This window comes from Aptenodytes patagonicus, chromosome 1 (assembly GCF_965638725.1).
Source record: "Aptenodytes patagonicus chromosome 1, bAptPat1.pri.cur, whole genome shotgun sequence".
NCBI lineage: Eukaryota > Metazoa > Chordata > Aves > Sphenisciformes > Spheniscidae > Aptenodytes > Aptenodytes patagonicus.
In genome coordinates this window covers 22,445,536-22,472,601 of record NC_134949.1, presented here as the reverse complement: position 1 = coordinate 22,472,601, position 27,066 = coordinate 22,445,536, and the positions used below count along the sequence as shown (strand labels likewise).

Below are 27,066 nucleotides of genomic sequence, written 5' to 3'. Positions count from 1 at the left end.
GTTGCCTTTTAAATCATCAGGAAAAGAGATGGTCAATCTCTAAACAGAGTAAGAGCCATTCACGATTGCCTCCTGTTTTTAAAATACTTAAAATCCATATTTTCAGCTAGAGAATTGTGCTTGCAAATTCTATATTGGCACTAATTATTCAAGACTGACACTTGAAAACAACTCCTGTACTTCCTTACTGCAAACTGGGGCCTATGTCATTTGTGACATTGTCAAGTCAGGCTTGCATATGCAGTAGCTTGACTGCATGAATGTTAAAGAAGTCCAGAAGACAGGCGTCTGAAATGAGTAATCATAATAGCTAAAACATTTTAATACTATTCAACATAATACCAGAGTGCTTGCACTGCTGCCACCACCACCATTTCATTGGGAGTTTAAACTTAACAACAGGTCCTTCAGATTAATGAAATCTCATTTCATAATCTGATTTAAAGGATTCACTTAACATGGTCTATTCTTTTAATTTTTCTAATGAGTAATGGTCAATTGCAAGAAGAAAGAAAAGCAGCTGAACAGCTATAGTGTATGCATTTCCTACATCAGACCTGTGATGATTTAAGTTTAATTTCCTGAACTATACAGGGCATGAGAGAAAAAAGAAAAATATTTTGCATATATAAAATTACAAATACATAATTGAATAAAGCCGCGTAAAGAGGACTTCACTCTGCCGTCTTTTCAAATGTAAATTGTCTATATAACAAATAAAACCCCCAAACCCCCAGAGATTTGGTAATGGCCTAAGGCTGACATCATGTGAATTCTCAAAATTAAATCAACATCCCAAGGCAATAGCCATAGCATGCCTTGTTTTGCAGCATTCCAGACACGGTTTCGGGCTCATTTTCAAGAGCACTTTTCTGTGATTGTGACTTCAATAATGCCACCTTTTGATTTCAAAAACTTCAAATTATTTTTATACTGGTGTTGCTACTGGGATCAACTTTACATAATTTGAACAACTCAATCTGTCTTCACAATTCTCTTTTTATTACTGTTCCCAGTGATTCCCTTCTCATTCATACCGGTTTTCAGTTATTGCTGGATGGGAAATGAAACATTTTGAAATGAAAATCTATTTCAAAAGAAACTAAAAGCCATCTCAAACACTTTTACATACAAAAGTTGAAGAACACGAAGATGTTCTGTTTTGTTTCATGAATTCGTTCAAGTAGTATATTCTTTATTTGCAGCGCGCTGGATGCACGGGGGATCTCTCCACCTATCGTGCATGCTTATGACAAAAGTCACATCATATTTATACAATTGAATAATGAATATTCTAATAATGCCTATACATATTTATTATCTGACTACGCCTACCCCCGCTTCTCATGCTAATTAGTTGCGCCTGCACAGATCTTCCAAATAATTCTGGGCTGGGGTCGTTCCGATGAAGGCTGGTAGTCTTCCTTGTCCCCTTTCACCTAGTTGGCACCAGGTTTTTGCTAATCCTTGAATATTTCGTGTCCTTATCTTTAACTATGTTGTTGACTGCTGGGATGTTCCTTTCCGCTTGTCGGATTGTCCCATTATCTAATCTTAAGGTTGTTTTATGGTTCCTGCGTTCTTTGTCTTCAGAAGGACATGGTTAATGATTTACGCAAACATCTGTTCCTTATTAAACACATGTCAGAATATATATATAACAAACGATATGTATCATAAATTGTATAGCCTTAATTAACCAAATACATTCCTTGTTTTCCATCAGTTTCAGTTCAGAATTTCTTTAAGCTTCAAACTCCAAAAATTTACTTTAGATTGGAAACTGGGGAAAGGCCAAACTTCAGCTTCAGAACTTTTCAGAACAGGAGATTTGTTGGTCTATTCTTCTCTCTCCCCTGGAAAAAAAAATACGTTTTTTTGGACAATTCAGCATTTTCAAGGAAGAAGCATTTTCTCAGAAATACCTCAGCTCATTCCCTTTCACCTGGCTTTGTTCAACTGAATCTCTACAGCCAATGATACAAATGTTGCGTTTTGATATGTATTTTTCTAAGATCTTGATCACATTTTTTAAAACATGGAAGAGCAAAAAAATGTCTACTCTTGGTAGAACTAGTTTGCAGATACTGTCAGAAGACTGCAGTTACATTCTGCAGATCGGGACACAATACAAGTGTGGTTTATTGCTTTCTGCAGTAGTGTGTTATTTCTTGTAAATTGAGTGGCAACGTTAAAAGTAAGTATCGCAGGAATGGTTTAAAAAACCGTGAACTCTCTAAATCGGCGTTTTATGTACTGGCGTTTAAACCATCCTGTGGTAACGGCGGCCGTGGGGCGCGGCAGCGCTCCCGTCCCTCGCTCCGGCGCGGGGACCCGGGACGCCTATCGCCGCGGCGGGGACGCGGCGTTACCACAGCGGGGCTGCGAGGGCCCCCGGGCCTTGGTGCCTCCTGCCCCTGCCTGCGCGCGGGCTCACCCCATTTCACGGGCCGCGGCAAACCGCCGCTTGGCCTCGGGCTCCTGTCCAGCGAGGGCAGGCCCGGGGAGCGGGGCCGGGCGGCCGCGGCGCCCAGGGCCGCCCCCTGCCGCCGCTTCTCCCCGCGCCGCGGCCCTGTCGCGCTCGCGTGACGTCGGCGGCGCCGTGCGAGGCGGCCCGCGCTGAGGGAAAGGCGGCTGCGGCGCCCCGCTCCCGCCGGTCCCGGGGGAGCCGCCCCAGGTACGGCAGGGGCGGTGGGGAGCGCTGGGGCGGGGCCCGCGGCGTGCCCCTGCGCAGGAGAAGGGTGGAAGGGGCTGGGGGTGGCGGGGCAGCCCCACGGGGTGCGAGGCTATGCAGGGGATGGTGCTAATGCTCTCAGCGTGCCCTGGCTGGGGGCGAGGAGGGGGCTAGCACGCGTTTCTCGGGGGTGGAAGGGCTGGGCCCAGCTTGGTCCTTAGGGTAAGCCCCCGCCGCCGGGAGCTCCTCCGGGGTGGTGCTGGCACCCCGCGCACCTTTTCGGTGGGTGCTTCAGAGCCTCCCCAGGGATGGCCGGTTGTGCAGGCCAACCCTGCGCTGCCTGGCACCATCAGCACCCGCATCTTCTTTCCCACATCTTCTCGCCCGCTCTCTGCACGGCCCCGTGGCTTCTGCTGAGGGCACTGCGCAAGTGGGAGGGAGGTGGCGGATGTCTCCTGAGAAAGCCTAGAGTGGTAAAGCTTTTGGAGATGTTCCCATATGAATCCTGTATTAGATCAGGACAATCTTCTCTGTTCTATTTCAGTCTGCCGAGCAAAATCGGGCATCTAGAATTAAGCTTGCACCACCATCACTTTGCTTGTGGTCAAAGTCATAGTGTTATTTTTATAGCTCATGTCCTAAATATATGCTAGGTCAGTTTTCTTCTCTCTCATTTTGGGCTGTCTCAGTTTAAGTTAAAGCATACTCATCAATGTCTCATACACATTATGAGCGTTTCTTCCTTTCCCTGACATTTTTCAGGTCTTTGCATGAAACCAGAGACCCAGACTGTCACTGCTGTAACCTGACAATTTGATCTGAAATGGAGAGCATTACGCAGTTGTTCAATGATTTGTGTGAGGCACACTTGACAGTTTTGCCATGGAAGGTCCACCTGGGCAGGCAGCAGATCAGCAAGAGAAGGGCTAAGCAAAATCTGAAAAGGGTTGCTTATAATGCCCTGTTCATAAACCTTTTTCAAGATGAGGCTCGTAAGCTGCAATCAAACATTTCCAGGCTTCCAGTGAAAAACAAAATTTTGATGCTGTCTTTCAACTTGAGAGTTGGTGGCCTAGGTGCTGAAGCGGATAGACTGGAGAATCTTGTGGAGGAGCTGGAAACAGCTGAATGCTTACCGTTTACTGAAGTTAATTCTGTCTTGGATCTCTTAGTACAGCTTGCTGGAACAGGTCCTCCTCAGCTTGTACCACAAAAAAAGGACTATTTTTTGAACAACAAATATGTTGGGAGAAATGTCAAATATCAGGGTTATGATTATTATGATGTAAGTGTATTTGAAGCTGATATACAATCTCTCATAACAAACGAAGAATGTCAGTTCAACGATGCAATTCAAAAGACACTTCAGATAATGGAGGCTGCACCTGGCACTGGACTCCCTGCCATAGGGTTGTTCTCACAGAACTATCCTGCTGGTGACAAGTTTGAGAAAGAAACGCGGGTCTCGCTCTTCGGTGCTCTTGTCCATAGCCGTACATATGATATGGACATCAAGTTGGATTTACCACCAGTGCCTGACAATGCAGATTTGTCTGGACTTGCAATTAAAGTATGGTATCATTTGTTTTGGGCTTAAGAGTGTATGCATGCTTTCAACATGCCACTTTGAAACTATAGTTTAAAATATAGGTAGTCGTTTAATTTGTAATAGAAGTATACGGTGTTGGAATTTAGGATGGAGCAGGGATCCTTTTCTTTGCTGAGAACCAGATAAGCTTTTTGAATTACAGAGTTGTATGATAATGAAAACCTTGGTCTTGTCCTATAACTGTGTAAAAACCCATCATGTGGCCACAGGCTTTATGAAGTTAAGCCATAAGCTATATCTGTGCCTTCTCCACCCTAGTAATCTTTTGCTTGCTTTTTTGCCTGCTTTGTATGTTAAACTCCTTTGCGTTGTTGCTTACTTGTTACTGTTCAGCCTGACTGCATAAGCGTTCCTGTCTGAATGTATATGTTTTGCTGTTACATTACCTAACTTCTTGTATTTTCTTCTTGGCTTGTTCTATCTTAAAACATTTTTTTCAGTTATTACATTTCACTGAACCTCCTAGTTCCCACTGTCCTTTTACATTTTTAAGCGTGTACAGTTTCTACTGTATCTTTTTTTCCCCTTTTGCTGTCCATTCTGTTTATTTTTGCTATGTTTTATTCTCACAGAGGTACTAGATAAACTTGTTGGGTTTTTTTTCTTTCTTTCCATTTTTACTGTGTGTAGGTAGGTTTTTTTATACTTCTGTACTTTTAATCCCCATTTTGTTCCCTCTACTTAACATATGGATAGCTCTTGCAGTTCCCTTAACTCAGGGTCTTAATTGAAACTTGAAGACAGACACATTAAAAAAGAAAACCCCTGTGCTGTTCAGTGTGCACATATGGATGTAAGTCGTACCTTAGGGTAGGCAGAACCTTTTGAGTAAGTGCTGTACTCTTTCCATCAGACTGGAAAATTTGCGATTTCTTGAAGAACATGCTGCTTTTTATGGGGTGTGGTTGTCTTTTACTAAAATTGAGTACTATTCTGCACATACAACTCCTGTTGAGTGGGAGTTGAGGATGTGACATATACACTGTTTGGACACCTGCAGATTTTCTGCATGTGAATAAGCATAAGGGAACAAACTATGTTAGTGATAGTTAACCAAATGTTTACAAATTTGAAGAATTAGGGCCTGGATCATTTGCTCAAATGAAATACTGAGCAGTATGATTTTATTAGTGTTATGTATTGTTGAATATCCAGACCTCAGATTCTCAATTTGTAGAACTATATGCTTACCAAAGGAGTAAGTTTCAAGTTTAACACCGATAAACTTAGTATATTATTTTGATGGTGATTGTTTTTTTTTATGTATAGGCATTAATACCCGTAGAGACTTATCAAATGAAAAGAGTGCTTACAGGAAAAACTTAAAATAGATATAAAGGGAGGGTGGACGACACAGGTTGAGTCATGTAGAGTTACTTGATCATGAATGATAGCAGAACATCTTCTTTATTAGCATATGTTTCTTCAGTAAAATGTTTTCATGTATAATATTTGAACTCTCTCTGACAGGTTCCCCAAAGTATAGACCAGTCAGAAGATGAGGGATTCCAGTCAGCATCCAATCTGACTCCTGATTCTCAGTCAGAGCCGAGCATGACTCCAGACATAGACTTGTGGGATGCAGTGCTTACATACGGACCCAGCAAACGAAGATGTTGGGAAAGAATTGGATAGTATGTGTCTGATGTTACTGGCAAACTTACTATGCATCATATGCAAATGTATGAAGGTGCATTTCATCTTAGTTCCAAATGACCTCAGTATAAATAGTGAAACGTGCACATTTAATTCACAGAATTCAATATACTGCATTAATGATTGAGAAAGGAATAAAGGTCGTGCAGTTTCAACGAATTAGTTCTTAGATTGCAGCTGTTTCATAGGAAGAGATAAAATCATCTTTGTCAAAAACACTGAAGGGATTATGGAACATTTGCTGTTTGTGTGAAATGCAACATTTTACTAACTAATCTGACTTACGCACTACGCAACTTATCTCAGTATAAAATGATTCCATATTTTCAGTTTCAAAAGAGAAAGTGGTAGTTTAGAGCACTAGAATAATTAAACCCATATCTCCCAGTACTGTGCGGTATTGTATTCCTTTTCCCTGTCTGTAACCAAAACAAATTATTATAACAGATTTCTTGATGGTGTAGTTAGACTTGTAAGTTCTTTTGGCTGTTGAGTGGATGGTGCATCTCCTGAGAGAAGGCTCTATATAGCCCTGTTAAAGCTTCCTAGCTTCCCTAAAAAGGAAGAAGAAAAAAAAAAAAGCAGGTGTGGCAGATATCTTCCTTACATTCCTGATGGAGAGTGGTGTGCCTGATTCTTGGAGAAACTTTCCTCTATATGTTTTCTGTAATTTTAAGTAATAATCTAGTGATGTCTCTCTTGCAGTGTTATGCAGTGTTTTTTCAACTCTGAGCCTGAGAAGCTCAGAAACTCAGAAGTTCCCTGATCTGATTTTTCAAAGCCCCTGTAGCACACTCTAGCTTTGTTCCTAGTACAAGACAGTTTTTCTTGCTACCATGTAGACTGTAAGGATCTTAAGAGTCAAATATAGACCATATGCCTGATAGCTTTCATGTAATACATGCTACTAGAATTCAGAATTTTTGGAAGAACTGTAAGGAGAAATTGTTTTGGAGGGGATAGTAATCCTCACTGGGAAGAGCTGAAATGTGTTAATACAAGTCAATTATAGCATTTTGAGCATATTGCTATTTAACACATTTGAATATCAGTACTACATGGACCCTGGAAATCTGGTGTATATTGACCTCATTTTCCTCATGTGAAAACTGCATCAGGGAAGGCCACAAAAGAAGCTCGTAATTCCCTGTCAAGGTTTCTGTCTCTGAACTGATGTTCAAATTGTCTACCTATTTCTTCACTGTACTGGGTTTGGGCTACAGTTTTATTGACTGAATGCGCATTCCCTTGAAAATGTACTGTATAACTAGTAGCTTTTTCTCTGGTCAATACTAGCTGGGTAAAATACTGAAATGCCTTTTTTTCTTTAGGAGATGTATTTCCTTTTCATATAATCAACTTGTAATGTGTTTACTCTGACATAGCCCGCCTGGTAAAAAAGAGGAACCGTATCTTACTGAAGCTGGGAGAGAAGCTTTTGACAAATTTTACAAACTTCGAGAAGGGGAATTGCAACTGTTTAGTAATACTGTACTTCAGCTTCCACAGCTTGTGCTAATGAAAGAACCTGAACTGGTTAAGGATGTCTTAAATGTCCTCATTGGTGTGGTATCCACTACATTTTCACTCAATCAGGTATGGAAGATTTTTAACTGCGCTTTTTAGTCCCATCTTTTTCTTTCTTTCTTCGTAGAGGTTTCCTCTTCAATACATTTATTTCTTTTGAGATCTTGCAGTTGTGGATACTGTTAAAAAGTTGAATGTGACCTAATGGCAGTAAGGCAGTATTTATATATTGCAATAATGATGTTATTGTAATAGGCTAAGAGTATTTGTAGTCCTCTAGGTGAAAATAGGTTTATGAATACTTGAAAATAGATGTATGAATAGTTTTGTAGATTGGATTTTCTTTAAGGAATTAGATAATGGGTCTTATTCTGTATGTTTGAAAATACCATTCATACTCCTGAAACCTTGCTACAATTTAATCTGTTTATCACACTGTCCTAGCTATGTAGTCTCAGTCACCAGAGTATCTAAACTGAAAATTTGTCTGCTGTTATTTTTGTGTGTAAATGTTTGCTATTTTAAATCAGAATACAGTTATGAAATATTTGAATCTGCCTTTTTTTTTCCCCTCCCTATATCCTTTTAGGCTGCTCAGACATTTGTGATAAAGGAGGGGGTATATGTATCTGGAACTTCACCAGAGACAATGCACAACCTACTCTCGGAAGTTGCAGAGTATGGAACCTATTACACACGACTAAGTCGTTTTTCTCTTCAGCCAGTTTTAGATTCTTCATACAGCAAAGGACTTGTGTTTCAGGTAAAACAATTGTATTAAATCATCTAGATTTAATGGGCCGATTATCTCAGGTAGAAAAGGTAACTGATTTCGTGTAAAGCTGGAATTTCTGCATTCTGCAAAACTGCAAAGCATTTTAAGTGTAATGCTCATCCTGGGTCGGCAGTGAACAGTGCCACTGTGTTCAAATCACAGCTCTGTGTGCTTAGGGCTTGCTTGCACTGAAACATGGTAAAAGGTCTTCATTACCTGAAATGTGATTTGTTTAGTCATGTTGTTCTGTTGAGGACTAAAGGAATATCATTTTTAGATGTTTTAAAAACATTACATATTTCTACATTAAGATGTATAAAATTAAATTACAAGAACTTTCTTAATACAGTATGCGTATATATATAATATATTCAAAAAAAACCCTGAAATAGAGAACTATAATAGCTTTAATTACTTCTTCTCAGTTCAGAATTAAGTGCAAGTTTTCCCTATCAGTCCTCTGTACGCTGTATAATATCAGGTGATTTCATCTCTTTGTAATGCATAGAATTAAGTTAGGATGGGTTATGAAAATGTATTCCTTCTGAATATTTGATTTACAGCAATGTTAATAGAAATTGAATAAGAAGGTCTCTCTCTCTGTCTTGTTAGAAAAAGTTCTAGATGAGTTTTTTCCAGTATCCAGTTTAGGCATGAAAGTAAGGAAACAGGTTTCCCTAGGTTCATATTATAGCTGTTAGAGAACGAGGAGCTCCTCAAAGGGCAATTCAAAGAAGCTGAACCAAGATGCTTTATTATACTGTGCGTGGGTACAGGCTCCGTGCGTTGGATGTATAAAGAGTATGGAGGAGTCATCTGGCTAATTTGAATGTGTGAAGTTGCATGGACTCTTGCTTTTCCCCTTACTTTGGTATACAAGTCCCTCTTACCTGCATATGCAAATTATTTTAGTAAAAGGTTTGTTTTCATACTGATGCAACTGATGTGAGACATAGATGGACTATTAACAGTTTTAACAACTTTAAGACTAAATATTTTCTGTTGATACTAGGCATTCACAAGTGGGCTGAGAAAGTATCTTCAATATTACCGAGCCTGTGTTTTGTCAACACCTCCAGCTTTAAGTCTTCTAACAATCAGCTTTCTCTTCAGAAAATTAGGTCGTCAGTTGAGGTAAGAGAATAATATTAAATATTTAAGCTTTTCATAGCAGAAAAAATGCAAACTATTTCTTCATGTACACTAAAAGAGGCAATATTACATGGGCATTGTTACATAGTCTTTCAGTATTTTTCCTCTATTTTAACAGAAAGATTTCTTTATATCCTGAAGATTCTAGGGAAGACATGTAAGGTCTTTATATTCAGCTTCTTTGTTATCCCTGTTATCATTCAGCTGATACAGTAGGCTTGTTGTATGATATGCAACTTTAGCAAAGTTCACCACTGTGATCTCAGATACTTCTGGTTGAAATTGTTACATACGTTTTAATATTGTTTTTTAGGTATTTAGCTGAACTTTGTGGCATAGGAACAACAGCGCTGGGGATCAGTGGTGGAGCTGGTGCTTCATTTCCTACGGTGATAATTAATTTGATGTTTTTATGTTTGGTTTGGGTTACAATGTTAATATTCTTCAAAATTAGGTAGGATTTTAGATAAAATATTTAGTGTTGGTCTCTCTGCTACCAAAGATATGACCTTGGACCTCCAGTTAGAATGCCATGATCCTTTGTCCAGATATTTCAAAATTTGGAATTTTGTCCTAAAGTAAAAAAAGGACCCAAAATAAGCCTTAGAGTGCATTTCATTTCATTCTAAAGGAGATGTTTGTAGCAAGTCAAATGAACCCAACTCTAAACATACCTGTTTCCCTCCAGTGACTATAAAGTGAGCTTGAGGTAACTAGCTCAGATAAAGTGATCTTAACTGCAGATAGCTAGAGGAAGTGAGATGAATCCTGCCTTCTGTGTCTAGTGAAACATGTAAAGCTGTGTATTTATGAGTCTTTTGTTATTAAAGTTGTAGTGAAGTTTGTTGCCTAATATTAGAATATTTTTCAATTTTTTAGGGTGTTAAATTGCTTTCATATCTGTACAAAGAGGCTCTCAACAACTGTAGCAATGAGCATTATCCAGTTCTTCTGTCTTTGTTGAAGACGAGCTGTGAACCATACACAAGGTACGTCCATACTGTTCTCTGCATAATTGTGTTTAAGAGCAGTTCTGAATTGCTGATCTGGTGAGTAACTCGGCTAATTTAACAACGGCTTTTAACATTTTCAGAGAAAATATACGATGTGGCTGTATCTGCAAAACACATATTAAAATTAATTCATTTTGCTGAATCCTTCTTTCCCTCTCTTTTCCAGCTCAGTAACAACATAAGGGTTTTATGTGTGACTAGATTAGTAAATAAATACATGTAAATAAGACTTCTTTCTTGCTGCTGGTCCTGGAAATTCATACTGGAATATGGGACTTGGATAAACGTCTGGCTTTTTCTTCTCATACCTGTAGTAAAATCCTGAAACTAGCAACTAACAGGTTTCTCTTGGTGTTGCACAAACTGGGAAAGTTCATGCTTATTTCTGCTGTCTTTTTCTTGTAGGCTTTTCAGTAAGCAAAAATTAAAAACAAAAAAAAATAATCTGTTGTTCATTAAGTAGGTGTAACTAACTAACAATAGGAAGTAGCATTCCTTGGATTGCAACAGTTTTGTTAAGCAGTGCACATCAATTTAGAAATTGTTAGTTTATAGACTTCTGAAGAGACGCTAAATTTTTTTAAATAGCTATTTATAGGGATTATAGGTGTAGTCCATCACCAGTTTACAATGATGTGTAATAGATGTAATGATACTAAAAAGAGAAAACCAAAATCTGTCAAAATGCTCTAAATTTAAGATTCCTCCCATGGCCACCCCTCTTGGTTTTTCTTCCTTCTACATAAAATGTTCTTCGGAGAAATTTAATTTCAGATTAATTTCAGAAGACTCATTGAAATATCTTCACAGCTCCTGCCCTGCAAATTATAGAAGGTAGTCAGATTTCTGAAATACCAAGGGCAGGATGTCATGGCATCACAAGGAACCTAAAAAATATGAAAGTGTGCTTTCTTGTATAGGATACTTACAGCATTGATGTTTCAATAGAGATCTGCACCAAATTTAGGAGTCAATCACATACGATCAGGGCTGCCATGGAAGGAGGCCTCCATTATCTGCAGAAAGTGTTTTCCCACTCATTTATTAATCTGAAAGAAATTAAATTATAGAAGTTGTTGCTCAAATAAATCATAGAAACATCAGAGTTAACACTTTAACTTTTTACTTACAACCTTAAAATGAAACGGTGGTTCCTGTGCTAAATGCTTCCTGTTTGTTACGCTGACCCAACGTCTAGAAACAGTGTTAGTATTGCAACTAGTAAGAAAAGAAAAGATTAGCTTCAAGGTGCTCCGAGCCTTTTTATCTGTAGCTTCAGATAATTGTATTTTTTAATTTCTTCAAAAGTTTGGTTTCACACAGAGGAAATACGAAAAAGCCTGAATAAATATTCCAAAATAGTAGTTCTCATTATTGCATGTATATTAAAAATGTCTCTAGGTCTGGGGAAAAAGTGCTTGGTATTGCATCTTTGTTTTATACCCTTTCAGTTTCTTCCTGCTAAAGTTACCTCTCTTTAAAATAAATCCTTCCTGCTTCTCTCTCTCTATGCTTTTGATGTGCTGCAAAGATTTCTAGAAATTTTTGATATATACTTAATACATTAATATACAGAAATAAAAAGATTGTTTTAATTAAGGCAATGTTCTTTCATCTTAACTAATTATCACTGACATTTTCTATATAAAGATGGTTTCTTCTAAGAAAAACGTAGAGACGCAATCCTGTGTGTATCTTTAAATACCAGTGTGACAGCACTTAATTGCTGTTTTTTATCCTGCCTATAGCTTGTGTGTTTTGATGTTTTAAAGAATATACTTACTGTTTGGTTATAATAAAGTTGAGAAGGTGAGAGGATTGATTCTCAATATTGTACAATTATATTTTTTCTAGATTTATCTATGATTGGGTATACAGTGGTGTATTCAGAGATGTTTATGGAGAATTTATGATCCAGGTGAATGAGGATTATCTTTGTTTCAGAGGTACAGTATGTATATGGAGCATTTCTAATTTATATAATTTGTGCTGTTAATTAAATAATTAAAAATATATACTTTCATCTTTTTGTTTGATATGTAGATAAACATTACTGGACTCATGGTTATGTTTTGATTTCAAAAGAAGTAGAAGATTGTGTCCCTGTATTTCTTAAACATATTGCTAATGACGTATACATATGTGGGAAAACCATAAACTTGCTGAAATTGTGCTGTCCTCGGGTAAGTTTTGGTTTGGTGCCTTCCTATTATATTGGGAGAATCATGTCTCTTTAGAGCAAGTTTCTAGGTTTTCAGCAAGTTCGCTCCTTTATTGAAAACTGGTATTGCACAAGTAGGATGTTGATTCATGAAAGGCAACTACTTGCTCTCAGATGCTTGTGAGCTGATTATCCACTCTACTTGCTAACACCTCACTGTGTTAGCACCTCACTGTAGACATATAAATTTTTAACAGCATCAAATTAATTGTATCCAATGCATGTGCTATATTTCTTACTGTCCTTGGTACTGAAAGCAGAAATGTTTCAGGCTTCCAAGCAAGTGCCTTCCATTTTTCACACCACTCACACTACTGTTTTTTGGTTTAAAGATGCCTCACTTACCAGGTCTTGACTCAGTTCTGCATAGCTCTTGTATTTCAGCTCTATCAATACATTTCCAAGAAATGCTTAAATAGTTCTGTTTATTCATATTTTGCAGAACGAGTCTTGTCCTTGATAAGAAAAACATGTTAAACTATTTTGTGTCTTCCCTCTTCTCTATATATGTCTAACAATGAAACAGCCACAGAGGTGTCTAAACTCTATAGGCACTCTTTCCCAACTAACTAGTATTCTCTTTCTTTTTAAGATGTGAGCTGCTCAGTCTTTTCAGAGCTGAGCAGCTCGGTATCAGGCATAAGCCTAATATCTCAAGTGAGATGACCCTCTGCTAGTTCTCCTGAGTCTGCTCTGATAAGCATTCTTAAACCATGACTCAGGTGTGCCAGTAGTACTGGGCTTTTTATAAAACAGCCATCATTTCCATTATAAATTACAGTTTTATCAGTCACTAACACAGTATCTTAACAGGTAGAACATTCCCCCAGGATGTGCGGCAGCCAGGTTCAATCATCTTCCATCTGTCTGAGAGTGACAGTCACATTTCATCCCTTTCCATGATAATGCCCTAAACAGCTGGCTCTTCCCTTTTGCTTAGGCTAACACAGCCCCAGGAGCACAGCTCTGGGCATCCCGTCTTCTGGCTTTTAACAGTAGACTGGGGAATCCAGTGTGAGCATGCTTGTGCATGCTTTTTTTTTTTTTAAAATCTCACTTACCTGTTTTCTGCACTGAGTAGAACAGCTTCAGAGATGTAGGAATGTTGAGGTGGAGCAGAAAGACCTAAGGTACTTAGCTTAGAGAATAGGTACTCTGTCATGTTCACTGGCCATATTTTTGAGAGTTATGTCTTGTGTAGAGCTCTCTACTGTAGGTGTGTGTTAGTTATTTTCCAGACAGTTCCTATTAAGTGGGGATCTGTGGGGGATATAAGTGAACAAAACCTACCTTTTGATACGAGAGGTGTATTCAGCGCTGAGTTATTCAGGCTCAGTTAATTTGGATATTCAGAAAAGCAAAATTTTAGGCATTTAGAACATGACTAGTATAAATGTATGTATCAGATTTTAGATTCTTGTACAGTTCACATTGAAAGAGGGGACCCTGAGAATTTGACCTGTGATCCAAGTTCTGGGACGTTATACCTCTGTCTCGTACTTTGAATGATATAAATGCTAAAACCGATGATATTAATAAAAATTTTAGATCCTGTGTGGAGGCTTGTTTCAGTATCTTGAAGCATCGCGAAGTTAAAAAATATATAACATGAGTTCATAATCTAACATTTTACATTTTTAAAAATTTATTCAAAAGGAAATTTCTCATTTTTCAGCATTATATATGTTGGTCAGATATACCTGTTCCCCGGATTTCAGTTATTTTTTCGCTTGAGGAGCTGAAAGAAATAGAGAGAGATTGTGCAGTGTATGTAGGTCGAATGGAAAGAATTGCCCGATACAGTTCCATAAGCAAGGAGGAAAAGGTAAATTAATAAAAGAATAAAGATGTTAATGTTGGGATTTTTTTTTTAATACTGATTTTTCATTTTTGTTATAACTTCGACAGAATTTGTATTTACGGTCAAAATTTCTTCGTTGGTCAATTGCTATTTGAATTGTTATCGCAGCAAATAAACTTATGTAAAATAGCTTTTAAAAGTATAGGTGGTGTGTTGTCATTTGTTGGCATTTTCATATGTTAAATGAGTTTTGGACTTTCATCTTAGTTCTTTGCAGCAGCAGATTTGCCCTCCTACTGAAAAGTACTGAAAAGATTGTTAGATTCTAATTTAACAAATGTGACAAGCTAATTAATAACCAGATAAGATTCTCTTTGTAATTTGCATAGCTAATTGTTTTTTCAGAATTCTTTTAGTTATAAAGAGACTTCTGTCTTCCAGATACCGTCAATATAGTGTATATATCAGATGGATTTGGTTTGTCGTAAGGTCTGGAGTATTAACTTTCAATATTAGTTTATAGACTTTTCATTTAATTAATTGCTTTATTCATATTTCTGTACTGTAATCATAGATTAATAACCATTATGAAGTGTGCACCTGTCTTTGCAACAGTGTATTTTCAAGTCTAAAATAATAGAAAAAATTCCCACCTGTATTTTTGTTTGTTTGGGGTTTTTTTAGGATTTGCGCATGGAAATTGCCAAACAAGAATTAATTGTTCATGCTCGAGAAACTGCTAGCAAAGTACTAAAAGCCATTAATGGTAAGTTGCGGTCATGTTTCATGTGTTTTCTAGTGGATTTGTTAATGTAAACTAGCAGTATCTTTATTTTAATACAGATCGACAAATATCAGAACGAATGGCTTTGGATGCAAAGAAACGGGAACAGTTTCAGAAACTGAAAGAGCAATTTGCAAAAGACCAAGAGGTATTTCTCTGTGTGTTTCTAAAGGCCAACTGTATTCCTTAGGCAAATAATTGAAATGATATCTTGATTTATTGTACTGAAGTTGAATGAATAGCTCATGGGGTACAAATAAGAACTTCTTGCAGATGTGTGCGTTACAGCTGGTATTGAGAGTAGCTTTTAAAAGTGTTAAATATTTATGCAGCGTCGCCTTGCAATAAAGCAAGAGGAGATTGATGATGATTTCAGCTATGCCCGAGAACTCAGAGAGAGAGAAAAAAGACTGAAAGCTTTAGAAGAAGAACTGGAAAAAAAGGCAAGGTAAATGTATCTGAGTAGTCTCCCAAAGCTTTGACACTCCAAAACCATCATAAAGACCTCAGGAAAAATTATTGTCTATTAAAATTTATGGTATTAGCAGTTCCCAGACATTGCTGTACAAGGGTAATGTTTGCAGTTAGAAGATGCATGTAAGGATTTTTGGTAATCTATGAGCAATTTTGTGATTTAGGAATGGTTAGTGGCCCAGAAATCTGGGACCCACTGATTTCTGCCAACCCTATGCAATCTGGTTTTGGTTATGATCAGAATTTCAGGAAAAAATTTAACTACGTCTTACAATTAAAAGCTGAGCCCACAGCAAAAATGGTCATGTCTATGTCAAAGCAGAAGTAAAAAGCAGATGGAGGAGTTAGATTGATAAATATTTGAATTGCTCTTGTTGTGCATCTAGTTGTATTTCACTTTCTTCTGTTATATCTAAAAATACTTAAGATAAATGAGCAACCTACTAAGAATAGTTAGAGAAATACATACTGACTAAGAATACAGTCCTGTTTTCTCCACCTGTTTATTCTCTGTGATTGAAGCCTCTGGCTGCTACTTTTAAAAAATTGCTTCTCAGTTCTGAAGTGCTAAAAGGTCTTATTCTTTAGAAGGGAAGATGAAAATCGGTATGCAAAAATCTGTAACTTAGCTTTATTTTTACCTTCATTTAGGCAGGAATTAATTGACCATTATAGCAAACTTTCTGATGATGCAGCCCGTAGGGAGCAAAGAGCATTATGGAAAATCCAGCGACACAAGTTGGAAACAGCCCGTCTTAAGTTTCTATTAGAAGATCAAAAACGCATCGAGGTATATTCTGAAAAGATTTAAGATGTAATTTAGAAAATTCGGTACTTGGTACTTAAAGACTTCTGGTTTTGTCATTTTTACTTATAGGAAATGCTTGAAAAACTTCCAGATGGAAACTACAGGAGAAAATTAGATATTATTCCTTATAAACAGTGCCAGTTGGCTTCAGACAAAAACCCTGTTGTGAGAGATCCACATTCACAGGTGAGTTTATTTTCTTACATAAACTCCAGGTTGCTCTTCCAAGTTTCCCTCAAGGGAGTTCATTTCATGGTTCATTTCAGTTCAGTAAACACAAGGTTCACTATAACAGCAGGGTGAGTAGTTACCACATTTTTTTATAGTACATCTGAAAAATTGGAAAATTTTAAATCTTACGTGTAATAAAGTGGCGCCCTAATAAGTGGCTTGATTATGTGACTAGCTATACAGTGTAATAAGTATTTCTTTTTTAGGTGTCTTCTTTGAAACCTCTGCATTCTAATGAGACAGTTGGCAGAAAAGAATCTGAGCCTGGACTGGAATATGCTACTTCTGCTGACAAAGCACTGCCCATGCCAGAGCCGACAAATAATAACGCTAATCAGCATTTTCAGCCTAAAGCAGCAGGATCTGAAAGCAGTCTCCAAAGTTCAGAGAAAGCATGCAGTCCTCTATACAGTGCTGATTCCTTGCCTGAATCCAATGTGAATATAGAAGATTTCTTATCAAAGCCACAAGATGAACAACCTGTTGCCATTAGCGTACAAGGATCTTTGCTAGACGAAGCATTCCGAAATATTAACTCGGATCTTTCTGAGACTTCTCAAGTAAGTGAAAATCAGCCTGTCCTGAGAGGAGCATTGGAAGGAGAAGACAATGCACCATTGCATCAGCAAAACGAGTATGATTTTAATACGGTTCTCAGACCATCTGCAGCTTGGCAGGGACATGTTAGAGTTGGAGAAAATGTATTTGATGTGGAGTACAGAAGGCCTCGGTGGAATATTCATGGACATGCCTCTGATGCCAACATTAGAGTGGGAGAATATGTACCTCAGGTGGACACTTACCAGCCACATTCAAGTCCTTATGGGCATTCTTCAGATTCTCATATAGAAATCAGCAGCTATACTTCTGAAGTTGAATCTAGCCGACCCCGGTGGAATATTCATGGGCATGTTTCTGAAGCTCATATTAAAATTGGGGAATATGCTTCAGAGGTAGAGCCCTCAAGGCCTAGGTGGAACACTCATGGACATGCTTCAGAAGCCAATATTAAGGTTGGAGGGTATGTGTCAAATGTAGCTCCTACGAGGCCTCGATGGAATGTCCATGGTCATGCATCTGATGCCAATATCAAGATTGGTGAAAACGTGTCAGAGGTGGTCTCAGCTAGACCTCGCTGGAACATCCATGGGCATGCTTCACAGTCTCACATCAAAATTGGAGAACTGGTTTCAGATACAGAGCCTTTGAAATCTCGTTGGAGCCCGTTTGGTCACGCATCCCAGTCAAGCATCCAAATAGGGAAGTGGGCCCCATCGACAGAAAATGATCCAATACCTCATCGTAAAACCATTTCAGGTCCTTCATCTGACTCCACAGTTCAGACAGTTCTGTACAGTGAAGAATTATCTCCTGCTGAAGGGAGCAGAAAGGAAGCAAAAATGTCACAAGTTAAGGAAAAGACTTTACCACAGTCGCAGTCATCTGACAGCGTTCCAGTCTTTCCTGATGCTAATATTAAAGATGACAAAAAAGAAAATATAATGGAAGAGAAACAAGAAGGTAAAATAAAATTAAGTTTATTCAGCATTTGTTTAAGGGCTCATGAAAGTAACTGTAAATGTTTATGGTCAAAATGGGTACTTATTACTTAATTCCTTGCATAACTTTTCGGACACTGTTAGAATTCAGAGGAAAGAATTTGAGCTTAGCCTTGTCTCCTATATACTAGAAACAGAGCATTAAAAAAATTCTAGTCTGAAATTTCGTGAAACAGGACCTCGTGTGATCTCAAGTAGAGAACACACATTAAACTGCCTGGGTGGGACTATGGGGAGGGACTGTTATTGGGGTGGTTGTTTCTGTGATAGTCCATAGAGAAATTTTGCAGAACTTCGGGAGCAGATCTGAAGTATGAACTAAGTATTATAAGCAGGTCTAAGTAAATGCTGTCTTTAATTTACTTGTAATTACAGTAATTGCAAATGTGGTCAACAAGGACCCTTCCCCAGATTCCTCACAGAGCTTACAGGTAAGAAACAAAGTAGTTGTCGAGAAGACTTCCTTTTCCTTCGAAGGATTAAACGCACTGGTAGTTAAGGTAATAAGTTTCTGTCCTAATCTAGTAATCACTGTCATACCATATTGTTTTTACAAGTTAGAAAAGTACAGGTGAGTAAGCTCTTTTATTTTCAGTTGGAACAACTAGTCAATTACCTGTAAGAACACATTAAGTGTGTGTAGACAAAGCCAACATCTCTCATAAAATTTGTCCATTTTTTTGTTTTAGGCAGAAGAAACTGAAAAAGCAATTCCACAAGATACTGTGCCTCGAGAAACCTTATTTTCTGAAGCTAATGCTCCCAAGACTAAGGAGGAGGAAGGGGGAGAGGAAAATACATGGAAGAAAGAACAAGCTTATTTGAAATCCTTATCGGATCAGTATTGTATTGAAAAGTATCAAGATAGTTACGATTTGATGTGTGAGTAGAACTGTTGGAACAGTAGATCAATAGAAGATGTCGTAAACTTGAGCAAGAAAGCTGAGTGCCAGATACCTGAATTACCAGTAAATTACCAGTGCGAAATACCTGAATTACCAATAAATTACCAATATTATGAACTGCAGTAGCCAAACAATTTGCTTCTAGGCACAAAAATGAGAAATACCTGTCGACACATTATGATTTTCTAACCTAGAAGGATTTGTGGAGTTTAATAGAAACAGATTATCAAATTTCTTAAATATAATAACTTACAATGTTTATATATTTTTAAATTTAGCAGAACTACCAGTTTCTCATCTCTTGCATCATGTCATACCAAGATCGTACACTTTTCCTGTGGATCCTATGGTACAGTCAGCAACAGATGAAACGGCTGTACAGCTGAGTGAGCTCTTATCTCTGCCAGTGCTGATGAAACGTTCTATTACTGCTCCACTTGTGTCTCAGTGAGTATTTGTTAGAAATAGTGAATCTATAATTTAGCAATTAATGTCGTGTTCTTTATTAGTTCTTTTTCAAGACAAGAGTTGAACATAGATCTGGTCTCTTAAATTTTCTCTTTGCTCCCAGAAGTGGTTCAGTGGATGGTCCATTACTAACTAAAAAGTTCAGATTTACATTATAGTTTACATAAACTTATATTTTTATGTGTAAATCAAAAATTTGAAGGTCTGTTTGAAATACAAGGGCTTGGAGGGAAGTGTTTGCTCTCAGACTCATGGATTATGCAGCAGTGGTTTTGACACCATTGGTTTCCTTGTTCTTTTAAAAAGAAGGTGTATTATTTATAATGTTTGTGCTAGTTTTTATTTGGCAGACGGAAGATAAGAGGAAAAAAAAGAAAAATCTTTTGATTACGTGAAAGCTCATTCATATTGATCAGCATATATTTTACGTTTCTATGGGAACTCCAGCTTCAAGGCTGTTTTGAAGTTTAATAGAAGCTGTTCTTGCTATTATTGGAATATATAGGGAAACCACATATATGTTGGACCATTTTATTAGTATATCTAATACTTTTCTTTTAAAGAAAAGTTTTTGTTATTATGTACAAGATTAGTTTCTGTCATGAAAACAGTTATTCACAGATGTGTTGAAATGCTTCCTGTTTTGGAACCTACTTTCTTGTAAGTTTGGATTTCCATTTACTAACTCTGAGTATGCTATACTCAAAGGTTGGTGCAATGTAGAAAGATGTATCTAACTTAGTTTTAAACATCCAGATTGGCTACCAGAACGATCTGTATACAAATTCATGTATTCAGCAAAGCAAAGTAAGCGAGCCTGAGTTGTGTGCTGCCAGAATTAGCCTATTCCTGATATGCAAGTTAAATTATTTAAAGGTAGCTTGAATACCTACACAATACTGCAAACTGTAGTATAGACCTGCCCTCAATATCTAGTGTCAGAGCTTTACCAATTAGGATATTCTTCTCAGGGATTTAAGTCTTTCTTAATCTGTTTGTGTAGGTGACAGAGATAAGAGAGAGGGCTATTGATAAAATGTTGCTCCAGGCCCAGTAGCATGTTCTAAAGATTGTTATATGTAGCCAGTCTTAAAATACTACCACAGTACTGTTCAAAACCCAGTCAACTGAAGTGGTAGGTTTTAATTCTGGTTTATTCTGGATGAAGATTTTTTTGTCTCATTTTTTTTTGCTTATGTGAATATCATCCTGTCTTGGATATCAGAGTTAAATACTGGAGCATTAATCTGATGTAGCCACAGCTGAATGTTAACAGTAAGGAAGGAGTTGCTTGTAAGAATAATACCTTTTCTGTGTTTTTATTCTTAGTGTTTCTCTTGTGAACAAAGCAATAGTTGATTACTACTTTGTGGAACTGAATGTAGAGAAGCATTTTGAAGCACTGAGACACTTTTTGTTAATGGAAGATGGGGAGTTTGCTCAGTCGCTCAGTGACCTGTTGTTTGAGAAGGTATTTGCTTTGTTGTCTTAACCCTTGTTTTTGGGTTATCTGCTTTAGCTTGACACCTCTGGATTAATTTGGATGGGAATGAGGGAATGGTGTGAATTAGAATCCTGGCTTGTGCTGTTTTCCTCTTTTGTGCCGCGTCAAGAAGTCTTGTAGCAAGGAACTCTGTTAATGTTGTAAGGACTGAGGCAAAAGGAGGTCTTTGCTCGGAAGGGATGCCCATGCCCAAGGAAGTCCCGAGGAAGAGAGTAATATTTCCTGCTGCTAATCCCAGCAATAGAGAGAGTACAAGGATTTGGCAAGGATAATAATTTCAAACTTTGACAGAGCAGCAGTCATGGAAGGGTATTTCACTCTTTCCAGTGAAAACTGCTGCACTATTGCTCTGTCCCCTCCCATCTGCTGGCAGCAAGGCTGGAAGAGCCTGTTGCCATTTGCTAAAATCCAGTGGAAAGGCCTGTGTTGCAAAATACCTACTCTTACCTCAAATATCCTATAGAGCAGAGGGGAGGGCATCTGAAGAGAGTGCTGGGCCCTCTGATGAGAGTATTTTCATGACTTACCCCTGTGTTTGTGGGGAAGACAGCAGGGTAGGAGGGGATAGCCTGGGTTAATACAGCTGGTTGCCAGTGGAGATACGTGGCTGTAGGATAGTTAATGCATTTCTCTGAATCCTAAGAATGCTTTAGACCCAACTAGGGAAAGCACTTGGGGATTTAGACTCGATGAATGGCTTTATTTGTAAACTTCTGAGGGTGCTGAGTTGATGAGATAGGCAGATTGGAGTCAGATAGATAACACCAGTCCTGTCGCTGGCTTTCTGCCCCACTAAAGCCTATATTCCCTGCAGTAGGGATGCGTAGCAGCTCCTGAACCACAGCAGACTGCAGTCCAAAATAAATCAGTACAGGTATGAGATTACCTTCATGCTGTGAACAGCGAATAGTTCGGAAGTTGCTTCTTATGCTAATTATGCATCCCTGCGGCAGAAGTAGAAACTTCCAATCAGAATGGTGGAGCAAGGCAGGATAGTCACCACTTTACCATTCTGCTGTTATTCACCTGTATTCAGGAGCCGAGACTCTTTATTAATACTGTGTAATTAGGATTTTTTTTTTTTTACCCCTAGCTTGGATCAGGACAAACACCTGGTGAATTGCTGAATCCACTCGTTCTTAATTCTATCCTAAATAAAGCATTACAGTACAGTCTTCATGGTGACACCCAGCTTGCTTCCAATCTTTCTTTTGCCCTCAAGTACCTTCCGGAAGTGTTCAAGCCCAATGCGCCTGATGCTCTGAGTTGCTTAGAGCTAAGGTACAAGGTAAGAAAGCATGGAGAAAGGTAGTAGTACTGCAATTATATTTATGTACATGGTTCTTATGTACCATGGTAGAGTGAATATGTTCTTAATAATGGAATATCTTTAAGAATGGAGTCAAAAAATTGTATAATGGAAATTACAGGATTTACCTAGCCTGACCATTGCATTACATTATTAAAATACATATATTGATTTGTATGTCCCTGAAATACTTGTATCTGAAATATTCTTATAATTTCTAACACAAAAATGTAGTATGATCAGCACTGTTATTTGTTTTAGGTTGACTGGCCTCTGAACATTGTCATTACTGAGAGCTGCATGAATAAATACAACAAGATCTTCTCCTTTTTGCTTCAGCTGAAGCACATGGTGTGGACTCTCAAGGATGTTTGGTTTCATTTAAAACGCACTGGTAAGTATAATGAGTGAACTAGAGAGCGTCCTGTTTAAAATGTCTTTAGCACCCTGTGCTAGACAATTGCTTATAAACAGTCATGTCAAGCTTCAAAAGCCACAATTTTTTAAAGAAACTTCCTTGGCATTTTAAACAGACTCTACTAACAGAAACCTTCATTCCTTTAAAAATCCTGATTTTAGACAGTCTCTGTGGGTGCTGATGATAATATATTTCTGTTTTTATTTTCAGCTTTAGTGAGTCACGCATCAAATTCTGTTCAGTTTCGACAGCTCCAGCTGTATAAACATGAAATGCAGCATTTTGTGAAAGTTATTCAAGGTTACATTGCTAATCAGATTCTTCATGTTACATGGTGTGAATTTGGAAACAAACTGTCTTCTGTAGGCAACCTGGAAGAAATTCACAGAACACATGCTGAATACCTCAACAAAGCAATCTTCAGGCAAGCTACTATACTTAGTTTTGCTTCAAATATTTAAGTTAATGGAGCTGCCAGTCTAGCCTAACGTATTTGTGCGAAAGTGACTTCTACCTGACATACTAAGTAGTCTTTATGTATGAAAGTATTCTTATGTAGGGGAAACAAACTTCATGGCATGTTACAAGGTCTGTACTTTGATGCTTTTCCTCAGCTACCTATCCTCTCCATTTCCCCAGACTCCTTGGAGTTGCTTCCAGCTCCTGTTCACCCTGCCTCTGCAAGCTTCAAGTCCACTCAGGACAGCTCTAACCTGAAGACTAAGGGCACGCTTGCCACAGTTCTGTTTTTCTTTCACCCCATCCTTGTCGTAGCCTTTGTAAATGAATGCTGTTTCATTCAGCATGAGTAGTGTGCACAAGTAAGCCTAGCTCAAGGATTGTAAAATGCTTCTTCTATACATTATATATGCCTTTAATATATGTGCAGGACATTATATATGCAAATGCAGGACTGGACTTGGAAGGAACAAATGTGACCTGATGCCTCTGTCCAGATTTATGAGCAGTGCAAGAGACATCTATCTTTTAGGAATCACAAGCTTTTAGCCCTTTGGTTACTGTATATGAGGCAGAAGGATGGTGTGAATGAGAGGAGCTAGGGTTTATTTGGTTTCTTCTTAAAGAGTATACACTGGAATCATAAAGTGGGGAGGCGGCGGGAGAAGAGATGATAACAGAAATTACAAACAAGAGAAGAAATCTGTCCTTTCATGTCTGTCTTTTTCAGAAAAAACTTGGCTAAAGCTGCTGTTTAAATACCAGGTCATGGGATGAGAAGGGATTAAAGTTTAAGGAAACTCAGAGCATGATAGTATTTTTAAATGTTATTTCTTTTGCAAATGCAGATGTCATTCCAGAAATCAGATACACCAATGCAAATACCAGTTTCTTGGAAGTGCAAAGAAATTATGTTAGGTTTAGGCACCTTTTTTAAAATCACCATCACAGTTGGCTGCAGTCTTGTGGATTTTTTTTTTAAAGCTATTAAAGAGGAGACCTAAAAGATTGTCACCCCTTCGTATTTTTCTTCCTACAACCATAAATTATGTCAACTACATTTCTAAAGTTGTTTTTGTTCTGTTAGGGGTCTGTTGACGGAGAAGGCAGCCCCTGTGATGAACATTATACATAGCATCTTCAGCCTCATTTTGAAGTTCCGCAGCCAGCTGATCTCTCAGTCATGGAGCTTCGACGCAGGGAAGCAAATGGCTGTTCATCCCAACTTTGGTCTGATGCAGCAGTCATACAATACCTTCAAGTATTACTCCCACTTCTTATTCAAAGGTAAGAAATTGCATAAATTCTAGATAGAAGAAAAAAATCAACTGACAACTGAAAAAATTACAAAGGGGTTTTGGAAGTATAACGTAAAAGTAGGAAGATGTGTGTACTTAGCATGTGTTAGAAAATGTAATTCCCAAATTAAAACTGCATTATTGTGGTTTGCAAAGAAAGATCTGCATATCCATCAATTAAAATGTCCACACAAGAAATCTAACAGATATCCCAAAACTGACCATAAGTTTTTGCTAATTTGCAAGATAAGTATTTGGTATTTAGCTCTATATATGTGCTTACATTTTTCTTTTCTCTGGAATTGAGTTCTGGAACTTTTTATTGGCCGCAATGAGAGATAGTTAGATACCACTGAGAAGTAATTTTAGATATATCTGTATTAGTTGAGTATTACCATTGTTACGAGATTTGAAAATTCTGATTCCCATGTTGGACTAAAGCTCAGAGAGCCTCCTAACACTAGTTGGAGCTTATATCTAGTGCTCCAGGCAAGTGTTTTTCAACTGCACAGATCATTTGCCAAATGTTCTTTCCTTTAACATGATAAAATTTCTTCTCACTGTCAGCTTAGCCTATAATGTGAAGAAATGGTTGATCTGTCTTTCCTCTCCATTTCTCTTTCAGATCTTGCTTGTGTTTTAAGTAGAAGTTACTTACCCTTCCCCTGAGTACAAAGGTGGTTCATGGGGTTTGGGTTTTTTTTAGAAATCCCTTAATTCCTGAAGGAAGTGCAACTGTTTTCCTTAGATCTATTTTTCTAGAATATTTTCTAGTCAGACTATATTCTTCAGGAAATGAGCTGCCCTTTTTATTCTTTAAGGGTGTCCAAAAATGGTGTCAAAGGACCAAAACCAGATATTTCAGGATGAGTTAGAATGGCTGCTTCCAAATACTACAGGAAGTCAGAACACCTCTGGGAGCCACCTAAACCCACACTACGAGATCTATGGTTGCTTCATGGACAGAGATTAATAGACCATTCCGTAAGGAAATTTGCTGAGTGACCTAGTTCTTTACACCCTCCTTATTAAGCACTACAAAACAAATGTGTGCTTGTTCATCTACACTTGTTCCTTCAGTCACCATGTATTGTAAAATGCTCTCTTTCACAATGGGTTGATCCAGAATCCATTGAAAGCCAATACAAAGTAGTCTGGACTTCAATGGCTTTGGCTCAGGCCCTAACTTCTAACTATACACTTTCCTTTCTTCCTTGCATGTTACTGCTGCTTGCTAATTCCCTTTATACTAGTGCATGGGATGTTTATGAGCTTAGGGAGTTTCTATTGCCTTTTTTCCTTTGTTACTAAGGATGTTTAGAGCAGTCGGTTTGTTCATTCATAGAGCGTGAGGGGTTTGTCCCAGGAATTTCTCTTTGTTTTTTCTTTCTCACAATGGACTTTGCTCAAGAAAACTTCAGCAGAGCTGCTTCTTTCAGAGAGGTCACCAGAGGACCTAAACATGCTTCCTGGTCAGTTGACATTATGATAAGAACATACCATCTTATTGTGAGCTCAGCTTGAGAAAGCATTTCTTTATTAGAATAATACAGCTTCACTTAGAACTGACACGTAATCCTTCTCTTCCATCTTATTTGAAATACGTTTATAATTCCAGAAAGAGATACTAGACCTTTCTTATGCAAAAATAGACATTTATTTCCATTGTTTTCAGATTTCTGCATTAGGCTTTTTCTTTTTTTTTTTTTAACTAAAATGCACAGATACTCTCAAGGCTGACTTTAGAATATTAATCTTAGTTGAAATTTACTTCATTTTTTGTTTGTTTTTCTTCCAGTGGTAACAAAGCTTGTAAATAGAGGATACCAACCACATTTGGAGGACTTTCTACTGCGAATCAACTTTAATAACTACTACAAGGATAACTAACTGAACTCTACAGAGTAAGGGTCACTGAGAGCATGGTAAAACAGAAACAGATTAACCCTATATGCTTATGACACAGAAGCTTATGCAAATGCCATGCAAGAGGCATTTTTCTTCAGTGAAATAACCTGCCATCTATTAGCTTGAAGAATATAACCACCCCATACAGAGAATGCTTCTTAAAATCCACCACACCTACCAGTTGCTTGATCTGCTGAGAATTGATGTTGTCATTATTGCAAAGACAGAAAAGCTGAGTGCCTGATCTGAACAGGGGAGTACAAAACTGTATATCTGTGAATGTGTAAATGTTGTATTTTCAGTGTTGTGAATTTCCTCTGATGTAAATACATGTATGCAAAATAAATTAACAGATACTTTCTAAAACTGTTGAGAGATATAATTCAGACAGACATAAATACCTATTTGTTGTGTTTTATTTTCAAATTGATATTAATTCTCAATCTAAACGTAACTAATTTCTTCAAGGCTATTAGTCACAGTGGAAGAGGGTACGGTAAAAACACCTTGCAG

At 37.9% G+C, this 27,066-nt stretch overlaps 1 protein-coding gene across 3 annotated transcripts; it reads left to right on the top strand.

Moving 5' to 3' along the window:
* The first annotated feature begins 1 nt into the window (after position 1).
* Positions 2-26,919, top strand: TUBGCP6 (tubulin gamma complex component 6). 3 transcript variants are annotated; one of them, XM_076329401.1, is made up of 26 exons: positions 2-48; positions 3,437-4,244; positions 5,754-5,917; positions 7,325-7,535; positions 8,056-8,229; positions 9,254-9,375; positions 9,707-9,782; positions 10,273-10,382; positions 12,261-12,352; positions 12,450-12,589; positions 14,303-14,452; positions 15,113-15,194; positions 15,272-15,360; positions 15,545-15,660; positions 16,338-16,476; positions 16,564-16,680; positions 16,932-18,246; positions 18,660-18,715; positions 18,974-19,166; positions 19,468-19,636; positions 20,987-21,128; positions 22,255-22,449; positions 22,732-22,864; positions 23,099-23,312; positions 24,435-24,634; positions 26,444-26,919. In XM_076329401.1, exons 2-26 carry the CDS (start codon positions 3,498-3,500, stop codon positions 26,533-26,535), a joined length of 5,238 nt encoding a protein of 1,745 aa, XP_076185516.1. In that variant the 5' UTR covers positions 2-48; positions 3,437-3,497; the 3' UTR covers positions 26,536-26,919. The 3 variants fall into 3 exon arrangements, with proteins under 3 accessions (XP_076185516.1, XP_076185505.1, XP_076185525.1); XM_076329390.1 differs by lacking the exon at positions 2-48 and adding an exon at positions 2,615-2,677; XM_076329410.1 differs by lacking the exons at positions 2-48; positions 14,303-14,452 and adding an exon at positions 2,615-2,677.
* Positions 26,920-27,066: the final 147 nt, after the last annotated feature.